This window comes from Eumetopias jubatus, unplaced genomic scaffold (genome assembly GCF_037043125.1).
Source record: "Eumetopias jubatus isolate StellerSeaLion01/CBP00866 unplaced genomic scaffold, mEumJub1_p1.0 scaffold_9, whole genome shotgun sequence".
Lineage (NCBI taxonomy): Eukaryota > Metazoa > Chordata > Mammalia > Carnivora > Otariidae > Eumetopias > Eumetopias jubatus.
The window spans coordinates 136,168,677-136,187,036 of NW_028274815.1; the positions used below are offsets into that span (position 1 = coordinate 136,168,677).

The window sequence follows — 18,360 nt, forward strand, 5'->3', positions numbered from 1 at the left end:
GGCCCGGCCCGAGACGGACCTGGCCGAGTTCCCTCGCACAGCCGCTAGAGGGCGCGATGCTTTCATGGAAAACGTGGGCCTGTTTTTCTCTCAGAATGTAAACTGGGAACACGGCATAATGACTAAAACCTCAATCTCTCAAATTAAGCATTATGATTAAAGATCACAGCAAAGAGAAAATCTTTTAGTTTGCCCCTGGCATCGGCCAAATCATATCCTGAATAGCTGCAAAAGCCCGATGGATTTCTACAGCAAAGATAATGATTTGAGAGATTTCTAGTTGAGGGTAAGAAAAATGAAAACTAAAGCAGGGGAGATAAACCCCGGGCAGGGGCAAACTAACACCAGGCCGCCCACCATCGTCACCAAATGCACTCGGCACTTCGCAGAGCACGTCGCAAAGCACGTGGCACGCCTGGGGAAGGGGACTTTAGCTCTTTATTCAAAGCTTTAGCTCTTTCAGAACCGGGCACACCTTTGACATCCCTCTGGCCAGCACAAGCCAGGATTAAATAAGTCCTTCACGCACAAAATGACGTGCAGAAAGCAGCCACCTTGGGGGACGTTTTTTATCTCATAATCGTCTCGTCTGGGTGAGACCTTTCTGTGTCTGTCTGTCGCGTCATTTTCTTTAGAAGCTGAAGTGCATACACCACACTGTGCCCTGCAGAGAGGGCTACACTCAGAATGTTCAGGAAAGCTCTGGCAAAAACTCTTCCGATTAACAGGAAAATATTGAAGAGTGGGTGATTCATCTTTTATTTGGTTCGAATAAATTGCCTTATAGAACAGCAGAACACACTAATTCCACAGTGACTCGAGCCCTGTCTGCATCTGAAAATGAATGTCTCCCCGGAGACCGTGGTATTTGTAACTTAGAGCTTCGGAATTCACTTTATCCCTTAATAAAAACATAATCTCTTTATCCAAAAGAACACTATTACTGCTAGTTTAGAAATCAATTATAAGGTAGGAAAATTAAGAATTATTCCATCTAATTTGCCTTCTCATATCCCCAAACAGGTTTTACTTACTCTGCTAGTTCATATCGAAACCTCCAATTCCTGCTGTTATCGGTGACTACAAATTCTTGAAGCTGATAAAGATATTCTCTCCTCTTGTCTTCATGAAGCAACTATTTTTTAAAAATGTATACATAAATAAAAATAGAGAATCTCTCAAAATGACCCCAAATATACTGTCTGATCACACTTGAAGTTATACACTTGTTCCCGACAAGAACTGGGCATTCCCCTAATGCCTTGAACTCCATCCATCACCCAGGGTGGCTGTGAATTAACGTTGCTGGGAGCAGACCTCACAGGGACCCCTGAATGCTTCAACCTTTTCCCCGGTTAGTGTATGTGCTTGTGTGTTTCCACATGCCCCCTAGCTCTTCCTTCTCTCATCATTTCCTGCCTGCAAACAACACGTATGTGTGTGTGTTCCAAAGACAACGCCGAGGCTGCTTCCCGGGGAGCCGGCTCTGCTCGTGTATGCCGGCACCACGAGAGAAAAGCCAACCCAGTGCATCATGCACCCCAGTCTGTCAAGGGCAGCTCGTGGTCATGTGGATGCAAGTAATTAGTTTCTCTAGGTCATTTTTAAAGTCTTATTTTTACACTCATCATTCCTTTGGGAAAAAAAATTAAAAAGGCAAGCAGGGAAGCAGCAATGTCTTGCAGAGAAAGCCCTTCATGCAGAACTGAGATTGGGTTTTGGCTGGGCTCTTCCCCTGGGTGACTCCAGGCACGCTGCGCGCTACCCCCGGGGGGCCTGGGCTCCTTCTTCCTCACAGAGCATGCTAGGCTACATGTCTGCCATCCTCCACAGAATTAGGACTCCAAGGGACAGGGAGATTACAAGGAAAGATACAAAAATATTTACCCATCACTGAAAGAACACCCACTGTAAAGACTCTGGATGGTATACTTCAACCGGAGAAACCCAGACTAGCTGCTTTCTGTTGTCCACGGACACTTTCCACAGCCCGGGGTTTAAGAATTGTTTTGAAGAGGGAAGGTCTGTTTTTTATTTGTAATCCTTCTTCCTACCTTTAGAAAATCATACAGGTGTTTAAGAATTCCTATTCGTACTTCATCCAGGTCCTTTAAAAATCCATTGAAGACGGGCACCAGGTCAGCTGCTGTGAGCTGGTCCCCAAGAATCACGGCCAGCTCGTGGATGGAGAAGGCCAGGGTCCGACGCACCTTCCACTGGCAGTGCACAGGAGGCCAGACAAAGCAAAGCAAGCAAGCACAAGGCCATGTTACCAAGAGCGTTAAGTGGCGCTTCTAGAATAAACCTGATGCTGCCGGGCGCTGGCCGCCACGGGCTGCATGTCATCAGAGCCCCATCAATATGGCAATGGCAACCGCAGCAAATACAGTGAGTGCCGCCGCGCTCCCCTCTTCTTCCCCGGCAGATGGGCCACCCCATTTCCATGGGTGCCTCTGAAAGGACTCCTTTTACCTGCACGTCGGAAGCCAGCGTTTCGTACGTGTCTCTCAGGCAGTGCCAATTCTGCCTGCCCAGGGTGAGCGCCACTCCGGGGAGGCTGTAGGCGCAGTGTTTGGCTATGTCAACGTCGACAGTCTGGGCGCGAGCAGGGTCGGTCATCGACACATACTGATCGAGCAGGGGTTGAGGTATTATATCCTGGGAAACAGCAGAGAAAGGAAACCATCACGCTTGCAGGAAAGAAGAAGAATGCTCGGGAAAAACAAGGGGTCTGGGACTTGGGGGTGCAAACAGCAAAGCCGAGATGTCAGGGGAAGAAGAGGCCTCAGAGAAGCTCGGGGCTCTGGACTGGCAGACTTCTTGGTCTGCAGGGGACATTTTCAACTTGGACGGAACGATGCTAAAGCAAGGCCCACACTAATCTTTTCCCAAATCGTCTAACATTTGATATCCCAGAGAACAGTCTGGGCACCAAGGTTTGGTTAGCCTGATGCACACAGCTCTTGAAAATGGAAACACTCTTCCCTTGTAGCTACCCAGCACCTAGAGCCCCGGCCCGGACACGCCAACTGTCACTAGCTTTTTCCAACTGACGGGACAGTGCCTTCCTACGACATCACTCACTTACCTTCTCTTCTGTCAGGACAAGGGGATACAGTAATTTAAAACATTTAAGAGTTCTTACATAGCACAAGGGCCTAGCCACAAGACAGAACAAAGACAAACATAGGTCAATCAAAGAATCTGTCAAAAACTTTTCAGACAACAACAAAAAAAACCCTGAAATGACTTGTATAAATAGACACTAAATGCTAACGTACAGATGTCAGGTTTTTTTCTATGTGACTTGTTTTATTAAAATACTATTCTAGATTGTTCAAAAGAGACTTTAGCACCCCTTTAGGATTTGTTTTTTATGTTAGGAAACTGTAGCAACACAAAGGAGTGAAGCTATGTCATTAATATTGACAGAAGAAAAATATCTGGTTCCCGTGGCCATTCTTAAATTTGACTCCCAGAAAAGGTGACGTTTTGAGCTGCTTTTCTTTTCAAGGAACAAACCTGTAATTTAGATTTATGCTCCTCAAGTGGGGCGGGGAGATGCCTCTGCTCCATCTCCAGCTGGTCAACGGCCCCACTGCAGGGTTTGCCGGGGTCCTGCAGAGTGGAATGGACACGTTAGCAACTTACCCCAAACAGGGAGCCATCCTATCATTCTCCCTTCAAAGAATCCTCTTTCGGTGCTGGAAATGACCTCTGCAGACCAAGACCAGCGCTTCCCTGCAAGTCAGGGGTCTCTCTCCAGATGTTAAAAAAGACATCTGCACAGGTATAGATGACATGGTCAGTGATTTTAAGGCCAAGGCAAACAAATATCATGCATTTTCATCTCAAGACTGCTTGAGACCCTTACAGAAGACAGGCTGGATGTCCATGAGAAGCCACCACTTGAGTCTGCACTGACCATTCTTTAAGCCCCAGCGTCCCAGGGTGGTCAACCAATCCCCTTTTAAGAGTCACACGATTAAGACAGAGCCCACCCTGGACGGCAGGGCGAGCAAGCACGTCCAGTATTTCTTGGGAGCTGAGATGTGCAGCAATGTGGACCCGTCAGGGCGGATGGACAGGCAAGGAGAAGACCTGTCTGATTTGGGGGAAGGCGTGGCCAATAAAGGAGTATTTACCTGGAAAACTATCCTCGATTTTCACATGTACAAACACTTCTAATGTTTGCTGATGAACCTTTACAGTAGGTTAACAATTAAAATGAGCAAGAACACTCAACAGTGACATATTGGTCTCTGATCCTTGATTACATTAGCGGAGATGAACCTGACCTTCTCCTCCACCCGTCACATGGGTTCCCACGCGCACTTGAAATGTCACACTGTCTACCAGCTTAATGGATCCTGACAAATCAGCTCAATATATGATCCAGGAAAGTCGATTAATACACCGATAGATGCTTCGTTTGCTCTGAGGCACATGACCACAGCCTTCAATTCCCAAGATTTTCACTGAAGTATAGTGCTTATTTTAATAGAGGACAGGGTAAAACAGAAATATTCTGGCATGACAACCTAAGACCTCAATTTCTCCAAGTTCATAAATTCATATATATTAATGTGTAATAAATCATTATTCTTCTTTCGGGAGTTAATCTGATTCCGAAGTCTTCAGTGCAGCTGGCATGAACAGCACTTACTCCAGGAGCCACGTTAAGGGTTAAGTACACTACCACAAGCCAAAGCAACCTCCAAAGGCATTGTGAGGTCATCTCCCCAGAAAACCACCGGGCAGTCAAAAGACACAGGTGAGAAGCAACACACCTCCCTTCCCCGCCCTGCACAGGGCATCTCGCAACTCAGATGATGCACTAAGAAGGCAGGATAGAAGCAGGGAGCGGGGTCAATGTCAAGGAGCCGAGTTAACCAGCCCCCTGGCCTTAGCCGCTCTTCTGTCGTCTCTACGAGACAACACCATCCTCACCATTTAAGCTCTCGGAGTTTTTGGTCCCTTTTCCTTCTTTTGCAACTGGAAGCATCCTTACTGATCCCAGTGGAACCCAAGATCAAGCTGCAAATTCAAGAGCCCTGACATCCCACAACATAAACCAAAGGTCTGCTTGCACCAGCCCTTCAAAATCCTTCATGCAGCAGAGCCAACTTGGAGGAATCTGTTCGTTTCCCTTTCTCTCACTTCTGCACGTGACAAAGAAGCCCCAGTCCGATCAGGTGTCCGCCACAGTAGACATGGCCACACCTTTCTACCTAACCTGTGATTTCCACACTCCAGGCAACACGGGTAACAACAACCATTTTCTTGCCTATTTCTGAAAACAAACCAACAAAATAGGATATCCTCTCATTTCTTACTAATCAAAGAGAACTGTCAACAACTCCTGAACACTTTATATTCAGGCTTTTAAGTGGGTCTTTTGTTTTGTTTTATTGGAACAGGCCTGGGGGGAAGGGGGGTGATAAGTTCATTTGGTTGCTAAGACAGAATTATCCACCGCGTGGATAGTGGAGCCATCGGTACTCTGGCCTTCAAGACCACGGGCTGGAAGAGATGATCCATCACGGCACAGGAAATGAGGAGACGCCAACATGCCCAGGACTTTATGCTCTTGAACCCCACCCTGATTTTAATTCTCTAGCCTCGCCCCCACCTGGGAAGGACCCCAGCTCAAAGTAGTCAGAGCAAATCACTAGGAGTGAGGAAGGCATCAGAGCCTCCCAACCCCTCGCGAGCTGGAAAGCTAGGGAGACTTAAAGTGTGACAGAGTTGCAGGCCCCTTCCTCTCCCTGGATGCGTCTCACGGGGGCTAGTTCCAGGTTGCAGGATAAAAGCCACTGAGCCGCTGGCTTTTCCAAGTCTCTCCTCCAAGAAACAGCAGGCCAGTACTACTACTGGGGTGACCACGTGCCCAAAGAGCGTCCCCAGAGCGAGGGCCCGATGCAGTGGTCCGCCTGCTGAGGCCGAGGCCGGCTTTCAGTTCTAGGAGCCGCGGAACCCACCTTGTGCGATTATGACTAAAAGCTGTAAAACAGCAGTGAAATCGGGCACTTAGATGGTTAATCCCCACAAAAAACTGAGACTCGACATCTTTGGAGAAGAGGGAAGGTACTCGTTGGTCTCTCCTCTCCTGTTTTTGTGGAGGAGAGTCAGGGTTATCAATCACCTGATTGATTGGTTGTCTAGTTATCCAAAACATGACCTTAGGAATAAAATTAAATTTGCCATTTATCATCTCTGCCAGGATATATTAATAAAAGAAAATGCAGCTTTGTGATTTCTGTCACATCGTCTGGGCAGAGGGAGAGGGCAAACACTTACTGTGCTTTGTAATATCCTGGGCTCGGAGAGCTCCTTCTGCGATGATGAAGCCGACAGAGCCGTCCGATTGTCCGAGGCAGGGCTGGGGTCAGAAACGGACCCCTCATGCCGACCTTCCATCGGCTGGTGCTCAGGCTCATTCACAGAGTCAAGCTGTGCGGCTCGCAGAGCAGCTGATAAGACCTGGACCTGAGCTGCAGGAAGAGAAGTTTCAAGAATTTTAATAACTTTATTTGATTTGTAGGGATTCACTTGAGAAGGATCTTCACAACAAGACAGTCTGGATGCAGGCAGAGCACACACGTGCGCACCTTCCACACATCTGTCCCTGCAGTAAGCATGCTCTGGAGTCCCCGAATGAGCTCTTGGGGAGGTGGTGATATTTAGGGCCATTAACTTTAACTATTCCAACTAAACGCCAGCCATGCACAGAGCATCAAATCTGAACTCGAAACGCCTCAATGAAGACAATCAGAGTTTGCTTCCATCATCTCTCACAGAAAGACAACACACTGTTCCTGAAGACCAGTGTCTGGGAGGTCCGTCTCCTCAGTGAGGAGGTCCTGCTCCCCGTGTATAAAGGAGGATTGCTGCCCTCTCCGCACCCCCCTGCCCGATGCATAGAGATCGATCCAGCTCCGTACACACAGATGAGTACAGATCTTGCTCACCAAGCCCCAAGGACTATTCATTTGTCCACAGCATGACTGCGTGAGACCCTCCGAACAGCAGAGATGACATATTTCACACACCTTTCTGTAAAAACAATCTGATGTCCATGTCCCCAACCTCCAAACACACACACATACACACAATAGTTCCTACATCCTGTTTTCTACGAGGTAAATTCAATAGACCTCAAGATTCATTAAAATGTTTAGAGCTCACAGCTGGCTCCCCACTCGGCCCAGGACAAGGTCCCACCTCCTTAGTGTAACCCATCAGGCCCTTCCCAACGGCCCAAGTCATGTTTCCAGCCGCAGCCAGTCCACAAGTCCCCAGCATGTCGTTTATTTCTGAAACTTTCAGGGTCACGGATCCCTCTGAGCTCTGATGAAAGCTATGAAAACGAGGCACACATGTATGCGCAAAATTTTACAAACGATTTCAAGGGACTGAAAGAACCCTCTGAAACTCATCCCTCCCCACTTCTCTGCATGGTGGGTTCCGAGCTGTCATCTTTTGGGGCCCACGTGAAATGCCGCCCCCTCTGCAAGGTCTTCTCCCAGAAATTTCCTCTGGCCCCTGGCGTCCTGCCCTGTGCTGCCACAGCACGTCACGCCGCCTCCCGGCCTGGCCCTGGCCCCGGCCACACCCTGTACTGATGGTGGTTTACGGAGCCCCCTCCACGAGACCGTGTGCCTATCACTGCTGCCCCAGCACCCAGCCCAGGGCCCACCACTGAGATGAATGCTGCTTTAGAAATGCGGTTTCCAAAACCAGAAACCAAAACCTTTGTCTATAGCTATTAGAAGTGATATGTTACATGTGCTCATTCCTTCAGCAAACATTGACTTAATTTCCTTTATAAATTTAAAGAGAAAGAATAATCACAGGGCTAACTGGATTTTCACATTTCCTTTCCCGAAAGCTTCACAAATCTTTGCCCGGCAACAGCAGCAAGTGTTGTTCCCAATCTCCCCAACCCAAGGAAGAATACAAATATAGCACTGTTTAGAGCAAGAAGAGGCGTGATAATGGATATGGATCGCGAGGCCCGGCTCCCAGATCAGACGCTCAGTGGGAGCACTAGTCATAACATGAAAAACACCCCAAAGAAGAAGTTGTACTTTCCCTTGCTGTACAAAAACAAAAACCTTAAAGTTTGGCTAAGGGCTGAGTTAATAAGCTCCAAAAGGAACACCATCCTTAGCTGTTAATAACGAGAAAAAGCACTATAACGTGGAAAATGATGTAACAGCGTCCAAGGAACTAATAAAATTTCCACTGTTATAGATATGCCCACAAACTATGCCTTTCTATTAGAGCTGACTTCAGCCTCGCACAGCTGCAAAACAAGGAGGCAGAACCCTGACGGGGCCCTGCACAGAGGTCCCCAGGGCTCTGGCAGTGCTGAGGCTGAGACCCTCTCCTGGCCATCTGTGCACAGTGGACATGAAGTAAGCACACACACACACAGGCGCAGCAACACACAGGCCTGGCTAACACCCAACCCAGAGACATCCTGTTTTCTCTTTAATCACAACAGACAACGTTTACCTTGAACATCTGGATCATTCATCAGATGCTCCTGCAGACTATCGAGGACTTTCTGAATCTCGCTCCTGGCCACACAGCTGTGGTGCACAGTCTCGGGCCTGCTGCAGCCCTTTTCCTGGGGCCCAGCCTCACTCAGAAATAGCTCTAGGTCCTTGCTTATGTCAGGGAGAGGAGTTCGCCAATAAAAGAAATTATTGAATACGTCCTCAGGACTCTCTGGGCAGGTAGAAGAGCCTGGTCCAGGGTGGCAGTGGATGGGGAGGTTGTCCCCATCAGGGAGCTTCAAGGAGGCATCAGCCTCTTGCTGTGCAGCCTCTGGGGAAAGCCTGGTTGACTCAGCTCCAGTCAAGGCAGAATCTTCCACTGAGTTTGCCATGAGGCCACCAGAGGAGCTACTGCCGCGCAGGAGATCACTGGTTCCTGTTGACGTGCCCTCCGTGGGCAGGTCTGGCTCCGTGTGTACCAGCTTTGTGGAACTAGGTGAAGATTGAGGGGAGTACTTTTAGCGCCATGTAATGGACTGGAAGTAAAATGGGAAAACGTGAGCTCCACGTCCTCCCAAGCCCGGTCCTCCTCTCTACCTGGCCACCCGACCTCCTGTGTCTCCCAGGGCCAGAAGCTCGTAAGCTCACAAGAGCATAAAAGGTCCAATCATCCCCCTCTGCCCACCTGAGAGTACTATGTGCGCTGAAAATGCCTCACACAGTTCAGCCGATCCCTCCATTCTATTCAAGTGGTGGATGAGCCCTGGCTTCTGCTGACACGCCCTCAGTGGGCAGACTGCATGCACTCACTGCTTGTCAGTACCTCCACCAGGGGGCAGCCACCGGGACACAAAAGCCACCGAAACGACTGGGTGAGTCCTGAGCAGGAAGGTGCTGCACACAGGCCAGACACACAGCAGCTCAGTGAATTTTGATGGAGACAGATGGAGGGAAGGATGCACCAATGGTAAAAAGGGTATGTACTCTCTGAGATGTAAATTACCACTCTCCTGCTCCCGTGTGATGCTAGCAGGGGAGAGACGCTTACCAACGACCTCGAAATGGTCTGGTTGGTGTGTACCCATCGACCTCCAAGGAAAGATGAAAAACTCCAAGATCAATCACTAGAACTTACTAGAAAGGCAGGATGGCGTCCACTAATGGTGGGTCAGGACTGTCACCTGTACGTGCAGGTAACATCCTACATTTATGGGCATGTAACATTGCATGGCACAAACAGACATTTGGGAGACCTCACATCTTCCCTATGTAAATTATCCAAAGAACTTCATTAATCAAAAAGTAAGAGAAAATTTTCTTTATAGGTTATTTAATCACTACTCTCAATGAATATTTTATCTAAATTTAGGAGACACAGTAGCTTCATTATTTATAACCCAGTAGTCATGTTTCAAAATCATTATTGCAATTACTTTTGCTTCTTTACATAATTAAAGCTCTAATATCCCATCTTGCCCAGAAGGTCACTGTTACTAAAACTCCAGACAAGATAATTGCTAAAATTTTAGGTGGACACTTAAGGTGAAGCGCGGGCCCTGGTAATTATCCTGCTTGGAGCTCACCCGGCTGAGGAAGTGTTACCACAACTGCCTGCACTGGGTGACCTGGAGGTGAGAGCAGAGTCTAAATCCTGAGCTGGTGGTCGGATGCTTAGGGTGCCGTCTTCTCGAATATAGAGGCCGGCCCTGGAGGGGTTCGCGAAGGTGGAAATGAAGGGGCCCAGGGACTGGAAGGCAGCCTGGCGCACCTGCAAACAGAGAGCACAGCATGGTGAATGTGGTGTCGGCCAGGTCTGACCCAGGCCAGGCAGCTGGTCGACCACGAGGCTGGTCGCTGTCTGCCGAATTAGGTCCAAGCAGATTTACCGCTTTCTAAGGCGTTCTCCAAATTCCAAATAAACTCTTTTCAACAGAAAATAAGGAGAACTTTAGTACCATCATGAAGTTTTTATTCTTCTAGAATTTTAATTCCACAGCAAACAAGTCCAGACTTCCAAGAGCACCTGACCAGACCGTATGAATCCTGACAGGCATGTTTGTGAGAGGAACAGCAAAGGTCACTCTCCCCTGAGTGTTTCCCTTCTCACTCCTCAGCCCTATGACGTCCGGTCACTACAAACGTTAGGGTGTGTGCCACCTTCTTCACAGGCACCCAAGCTTTGGAGATTTCGAGTGCTCCAATCCCCACAAGGTCTAAGTAAGCCAATCAGGAACCAAAAAGACAAAATCCACAGTCACAAGTCCAGAGGCCAAGATGAGGCCAGTCAGCGAGCGGCGGCTGGTGGCCCACACAGCCGAGCTGCCCGCACTTACCCATCGGCAGGGGTCGCTGATGAGCTTGATGAAGAGGGGTGACAGCTGGGCTCTGCGGACATCGGGGGACGCACTGTAGGACACCGCCATGAAGCACTCCGCGCAGGCTTTTCGCATCCCCCAAACATTATCTGAGCAGAGCTCAAAAAACTTTGGGATCTACCGAAGCAAATAAAATCATGCTACTCAAACTTGGTTACCCTGAGGAAGGGCAGAACCTTTTTTAATGATGTAATTAAGGCATAGTCATAAATTAACGACCAAGAAGAGGGAAATATATACGAGTCTAAAAGGAATCATTTGAGACAAAGAGAAATTATGGTAAGAAAACTAAAGAAACACTTCCTTTACCTCTTAATTCTAGTAAATGACTTGGTTAAAAGGCAGAATGACTAATATTCACATAGCAAGTGCTACATGAATTGTATGGAGAAAAATTGTGAAATGACCTTGAAATTGAGTGGATATCCCAACTAGCTCACCCATTCAGATATTACGATCTTTTTTTTAATTTATTTATTTGACAGAGAGAGAGAGGGAGAGCAGGAACACAAGCAGGGGGAGAGGGAGAGGGAGAAGCAGGCTTCCCGCTGAGCAGGGAGCCTGATGTGGGGCTCGATCCCAGGACCCTGGAACCATGACCTGAGCCGAAGGCAGACGCTTAATGACTGAGCCACCCAGGCACCCCGGTATTACGATCTTTAACTAGGGTCCTTTAGTGACAGAAGGTATATTGTTAAAAACTGAGAGTAATGCAAATAATTCTTGTTCACAGAAATGCAAATTGTGTCCAGTGGAATGCACCTGATTATCACCCTGGATGCTGAGCAATTTTGAATCCCCTTGCAAGGTCACTTCAGTACCCTCCGGTCTGACCATACATGTGTGGTACTTTGAGTTCTCCATTAAGCCAGGTATTGTACCTTACTGTTTCCCTCGTGAATAAATGACTTAAATAAAATCTTTGGCATGTTCGCCTTCCATCTGTATGAAGGTCATGATCACATCGTCTTTTAAAATTTATCCTTTAATGGGGCGCCTGGGTGGCTCAGTCGGTTCAAACATCCAACTCTTGATTTCGGCTCAGGTCATGATCTCAGGGTCATGAGATCGAGTCCTGCATCAGGCTCTGCACCAGGCGTGGAGCCTGCTTAAGATTCTCTCTCTCCCTCTCCTTCTGCCCATTCCCCCCGCTCCCGTGCTCTTTCTCTAAAAAATATTAATAAATAAAATAAAATTTACCCTTTAAAAATGAGGCTCTGTTTTTTATATCCTAATGTAAAATAATCAGCCAAAATGCCCCCACAAATGGGAATATATGATCATGGAAATACCCGCCCATAGGAAGGTTAGTATGTTGGTCACTGCTGTTCTTCATTCAGATACACTAAGTAGAAGACAGCTCTTGGTGTACATACAGAGCGACAGCCACTAAAAATTATTCTGGGGTCAGAACTATGTTGACATGGCTTGCACTTGAAATAAAATAAAATGAGCTTCTGAACTTAAATTTAAAAATCAATTTAAAGAGTATACTTTTTTGAGGTTAAATTCTAACCACACAGGTTAGATATCCTACCCAATAAAAATCCTGTCCAGTAAAAGTCAAATAAAAATACAGGTTGGATATCCTGTCAAATAAAAGTGGCAAGCACTTATTTAGCATAGTTCTGCGTAGGCACCAGGGAAACAGAGATGAACATGATAGGGTGAAGATCCCACATCAGCAAAACTATAATGAGGTGTGATAAGAGACACGCACGTACTCTGAGCAAAATGTTATGGGGATGCTGAAAAGGGAGAAATTAATTCTCTCTGGCACAGTGGGTAGGTGAGTCTAGACAAGGAGAGGACTTGACAGAGGCATAGGCACATTCAAGCTGGGTTTGAAGTGTGAGTTGGGTCCCACTCGGTGGGGAAGACACTGGAAAGAGAGGGGCAGTAATGAGCAGAGGTGTGGAAGGGGGAAAAGCAGAAAGCCTCAAGGGAGCCAAAAAGCCATCCGCTGGCTAGTGAAGTGGTTCTCTGCCCTGCTGTGCATCAGAATCACGAGGGGATTTATCAGAAATGCAGACCCCTGGGCCTTACCTGCCTCCCCGCCTCTCTGCCCATCCCATGAGTCAGATGCATGGCCAAAGGTGAGACCTGCCCAGGCCGGGACAGTGTTCAGACCTGAGGAAGGTAGCTGGAGGTGAGGCAGGAAAGGCACTTATGAGGGGACCCAAAAGGCCAAAAAGAGTCGGGATTTTAACCTGTAACCTAGAAAAATCCCACTGGTCTTGAAGCCCAGGAATGAGATGGTAGAACAGTGTTCTAGAAGGAGCAGTGGAAAAGAGACAGACAGAGTGGCTTAAACAGTGAGAAGAGACCAGGGAAAGCGACCAGTGAGGAGGTGCCAGCCAAAGCCCACAGGAAAGTGGGCTGGGGTGACATCCACGCCATTCCATGCACCAGCTGCCTAATGCTTATGAAAAAACGTTGGCTTCGGAAGTCAAGAAATTTGGAACTGATGAATGCAAAATTGAACTGTCATTCCAAAGTAACAGATTCATAAATACAAAACTTCACAATTTTAAAAGCACCCTAAGAAATGCACTAGCAATTACGACTGGCAAAACTTCACATACCAAAAATTTCTCAGCGGCTTCTTGTCCAACGGCATGACAAATATCACCAAAATTTGTAGCACACACCTTAAAAAGGCAAAAGGCATACCTGTTATTCTCTGCTTCTTTTTTGTCTTACCAAATTGTGACAGCTAACAAGCAGAAGCCTCAGGGGCAATGACTCCTCTAGTCAGGCACCTAACAAGCACTTACCGAGCCCACCACCTACACAGCCTAGCCCGGTGCCTCCGGTGTACTGGAAACAGAGAACATTTACAACACAGTACCAAATCCTAGCACTTTCTGGCTCCTAATTGATCTCAATACATAATGCATTTGGTTAGCAATAAAGCGAGAGACCCTTAGTATTCTCTGCATGGTAAATGAGACCTAGCTTCTTGCCGATGCGTCGTGAGGAGAGACCAGAGGGAAGAGGGCCAGTTACGCAGCGAGGAGGAAGAGGAGGAGAAGGAGGCTGTTGAGGGCGGTGTGGCAACGGCTTTTGAAAGGAAGAATCTGGTAACCAAGTGAACAAGCAACCGAAAGGGAAGGGGAAGGCAGGGGTTGGCGCCGGAAGGCACGGCAGAGGTAACAGCGTCCTGGGCGAAGCAGGCCAGATCATGAAAGACCGTGTGCGTCAGGGCAAGGGCGTCCGATGGCCAGCAGCGCGGTCCCAGAGCTGGGCCTTCTGTGTCTAAGAGCAACGGGCTTCCTCACCCAGGATCTCATCCTCAGGTCCCTGTGCGCGCCCTAGTTTCTGTATAAATGGGCAACGCTGCTCACACGTTTTCCTGACACAGGTCACAGGGGCCACATTTCTCTTCCAGCCTGCATCTACTGAAGAAGCCAGGCCACTTCCAAGGAATCGATTTTTGAATTTTCTAACTTTTTGAATTTGTCAAGTTTTGAAACCATATGTCCCAACCTTCCGAACTTGAAAGAACTTCCCATCACCACACAATTCGCAGAATCGAGGCAGCAGCAGGCTTTCAACTGTGCTCTTGCTCAGCATGGAAGCCAGTTTGCAGATTATCTATAAATGAGAGAAAAATCAGAGTCACTTGAAATACCAAAGCACATGTATTGCACCACATATCACTAATTAAATTCCAAAAGCTGATATTCAAAATATTGCCAAAATACTCAGGAAGTAAACACACAGAACACCTTCTTTTGAGTTTCGTCAAGTGATGCGATCAATAGAAGGCCAAACATTCCTCAAGGTTTACTCAGGTAAGAGTCCGTCTGAAGCTCAAGAGTTGCCATTTGCCAGGTACCCAGCATATGTCTGAAACATCAATGAACACTTTTTGTGTTCTCATTTTACTTTCCCCAAAGCCTATGACCTGGGTATTATTTATCCTTACTTTTGCAGATAAGGACACTAACACTCAAAGAGGTTAAGTGATATGACCAAAACCCAGCAGTGGTGAGGCGGGACACACAGCTGGTCAGAGAGTGAAAGTGACCGGTAGGCAACCCAGGAATTGCACTACTGGGTATTTACCCCCAAAGTACAAAAACACTAATTCAAATGGATACATGTACCCCTTTATTTTATTTTATTTATAGTTTATTGCAGCATTATTGACAACAGCCAAAGTATGGAAGCAGCTCAAGTGTCCATTGATAGACGACTGTATACAGAAGATGTGGGGTGGGTGTGTGTGTGTGTGTGTGTGTGTGTGTGTTTGTGTATACATATATGTATATATATGATGGAATATTACTCAGCCATAAAACAGATGAAATCTTGCCATTTGCAATGACATGGATGGAGCTAGAGGGTATAATGCTAAGCAAAATAAGTCAGTGAGAGAAAGACAAATACCATATGATTTCACTAATATGTGGAATTTAAGAAACAAATGAGCAAAGTAAAAAAAGAGAAAGAGGCAAAACCAAGAAACAGACTCTCAACTATAGAGAACAAACTGATGGTCACCAGAGGGGAGGTGGGTGGGGGGTGGGGAAATAGGTGATGGGGATGAAGGAGTGCACTTGTCATGATGAACACTGGGTGTTGTATGGAAGTGCTGAATCACTGGGTTGTATACCTGAAACTAACATTACACTGTATGTTAACTATACTGCAATTAAAATAAAATAAATAAAATAAAAAGAAAATGACTAGTAGGCACTGGAGAGTGACCAGGTACTGGTGGAAACTAAAGGAAAGCAGATCCTTGAGAGAAGGAGCCATGCTGGGTAAAATGTGCACTGCTCCTGCTTTTCTGCCCAAGTGCACCCCCTATTCTGCATGGCTATGCAGTGTAGCTAGACCTCAAGCAAAAGTTATAGCTTTACTGGCTTGAAAAGTAAGAGAACAAAGAGTGAGGTTGCCAAAGCAGCCAAAAAGTGAGGGTAGAAATCCTGGGAAGGAAGGAAGGAAGGAAACAAGCAAGCAAGCAAGCTAAAAAAGGGAGAGCCCCCAAATCTGTGATTAAATACTACTCTAATCCTTGGCTGAACTCGGAGCTGTGCATACACAGAGGAGATGGTAAGGTTTGTAGGAAAAAGCCAAATGCTTGAAGGCAGAAGGAACTGAGTGGTTTCAGCTGCTGACTATTACAGAGGAAAGAGAATCTGAATTCTTTGCTAGAACAAAGTCAACACTCCTCAGAAGAAAATAACAGAACCCAGAGTTTCTACAATGTTTCATCAGGAAGCTAATAAGAGGCAATAAAAAATTCATAGACATTACACTTATAATGATGAACACTGAGTAATGTATAGAATTGCTGACGTATAGAATTGCTGAATCACTACATTGTTCACCTGAAACTAATATAACTCTGTATGTTAATTACAGTGGAATTAAAATTAAAAACTTAATGTTGAAAAAAAACAGGTATCTAGAAAAAAATCCATAGACATGAGAGGAAATAGGAAAATGTGACCCACAGTCAAGAAAAGTATGTCAGTAGAAACAAACTCATAGAAGATCCAGACATTAGCATTAGCAGACTTTAAAAAGGCTTTAAAGCAGCTGTTATAAATATGCTCAAAAAAAATATGAACTAGTCATACTGAATGAACAGACAGGAAATCTCATCAAAGAAATGGAAACTATAATAAAGAACCAACGAAGCCTGTTGGTAATAACATAGTAACTTGGTCCAACATACCCTCCGACACATAACAATTAGAGAATCTTGAAAAAAAATTAAAAACTACCATTTGAGAGCCTGGAGAGCAACCAAAAGGCAGAAGCTAGAGGGGAGGTTATCCTTCAAAGATGAACTACAATGAGAAAGATCTGGAAGATAGGTCCAAAATCTGTGTATTCAATTTGCTGAGATCCCTGGCTGACTGCTAAATTATACATGCATGGGGAAGATCCCAGGGGACCCGGCAAAGGAGCAGTGGCCAGAAACTAAGTAAACTGAGCAGATATTTCAGCAGCTGCTCACTACCAACGAGAAAGCAGGGAGGTGGAGACCAGACAAGACACATGCCTGCTACATCAAAAATCACTTTACAGCACTTTATAAAATGAAATAGACACCTAGTACCAAAACAAAAACAAAAACAAAAACAAAAAACACCTTAGAGAAATAAAACAGAATCCAGAGTCTCTGCAGTGTATCACTTGTAATGTCTGGTGTTCAATGAAAAATAACTACCTATGTGTTGACAGGAAAAGGTGACCCATAAAAAAAAAAGCAGTCGACGGAAATCAACACCAAGATGTTCCAAATGTCACAACTCTTAGACAAGGACTTTTAAAAGGCTACTATAAATATAACAAGGATTCAGAGGAAAATGTAAGCATAAAAAACATATAAAGAATCTCTGTATCACAGAGATACAGAAACTATAAAACAGGTCAGAGTGGAAATTCTAGAGTTGAAAGATACAATAACTGAAATTAAAAACCTAATGGGTAGACCTACCAACCGGTCAGAGATGACAAGATTCACTGAACTTAAAGACAGATCAATAAAAATGATCAAATATGAACATCAGAGAGAAAAATGGCTAAAACAACAAAAAGAACCTCAAAGACCTGTGGCGCAATAGGAAGCAGCCCAACTTTGTGTAATCTGAGTCCCAGACGGAAAGGAGAAAGAGAATGGTGCAGGAAAAAAGTACTCAGAGGAACACTAGCCCAAAACTTCCCAAGTCAGGTGAAGAGCATCAACACACTAATCCAAGGCCCTCACAAAAGGCAAAGCAGGATAAGCATTCACTCTGCAAAGATAAAGAGAAAAATCTTAAGAGCAAGCAGAGAAAAGAAGGACGCTATAAATATAGTACAGAATGCATGACAGCTGACTTCTCCAGAAGACAACAGGATGAGATTTTAAAGCGATGCCAGAAAAAAACAAAAACAAACCAATCAACCCACAAGTCAATATCCAGTAAAACTATCAGCCAACATTGAAGGCAAAATAAAGGAATTTCTGGATTAAAAAGAGAAATCTCATTCTCAGCCAATCAAGCTAAACAAAGTACTTAAGTTCTTTAGGCTGAAAGTATGATACCAGATGGAAACTCAGATCCAGGAAAGAAAGGAAGAGTACCAAAAATGATAAAAATGTGAGTATAAAAGGCTATTTTTTCTCTTTTCTTAATTTCTTCAAAAGATATAATTGTTTAAATCAAAATTTATAATACTGTATCACCAGGTTCATAAGGGACATGTATGTCGTAATGTATATGAAAACAACAGCACAGAGGAGGAGAGGGAGTGAGTGGAACGACATTGTTGCAGGGTGCTACAGGTTTTCAAAATCCTCACAGAGGAATTAAAATATAGTACTATAAAAATACTCAACTAGTCCAAAAGAAGGCAGGAAAGAATAGAGGAACAAAAACAGATGAGACAAATGGAAAAAAAAATACCAAAGTGGTAGAATTACCAAATATAATCAATAATTATATTAAACATAAACAGACTAAAGACTCCAATTA

General features: G+C 45.6%; 1 protein-coding gene across 3 annotated transcripts in view; it reads right to left on the bottom strand.

The window, feature by feature from the left end:
• Nucleotides 1-18,360, bottom strand: part of LOC114197934 (serine/threonine-protein phosphatase 4 regulatory subunit 1-like) — an 87,721-nt gene that overhangs the window by 7,673 nt on the left and 61,688 nt on the right. For all 3 annotated transcript variants that reach the window (XM_028089152.1, XM_028089151.1, XM_028089153.1), the window contains 10 exons: nt 14,369-14,476; nt 13,465-13,530; nt 10,838-10,996; nt 10,088-10,272; nt 8,521-8,996; nt 6,301-6,494; nt 3,523-3,618; nt 2,473-2,658; nt 2,055-2,216; nt 1,035-1,135 (listed from right to left, as the gene is read on the bottom strand). In XM_028089152.1, coding sequence (XP_027944953.1) covers nt 1,035-1,135; nt 2,055-2,216; nt 2,473-2,658; nt 3,523-3,618; nt 6,301-6,494; nt 8,521-8,996; nt 10,088-10,272; nt 10,838-10,996; nt 13,465-13,530; nt 14,369-14,476 — 1,733 coding nt within the window. The remainder of the gene's footprint in view (nt 1-1,034; nt 1,136-2,054; nt 2,217-2,472; nt 2,659-3,522; nt 3,619-6,300; nt 6,495-8,520; nt 8,997-10,087; nt 10,273-10,837; nt 10,997-13,464; nt 13,531-14,368; nt 14,477-18,360) is intronic.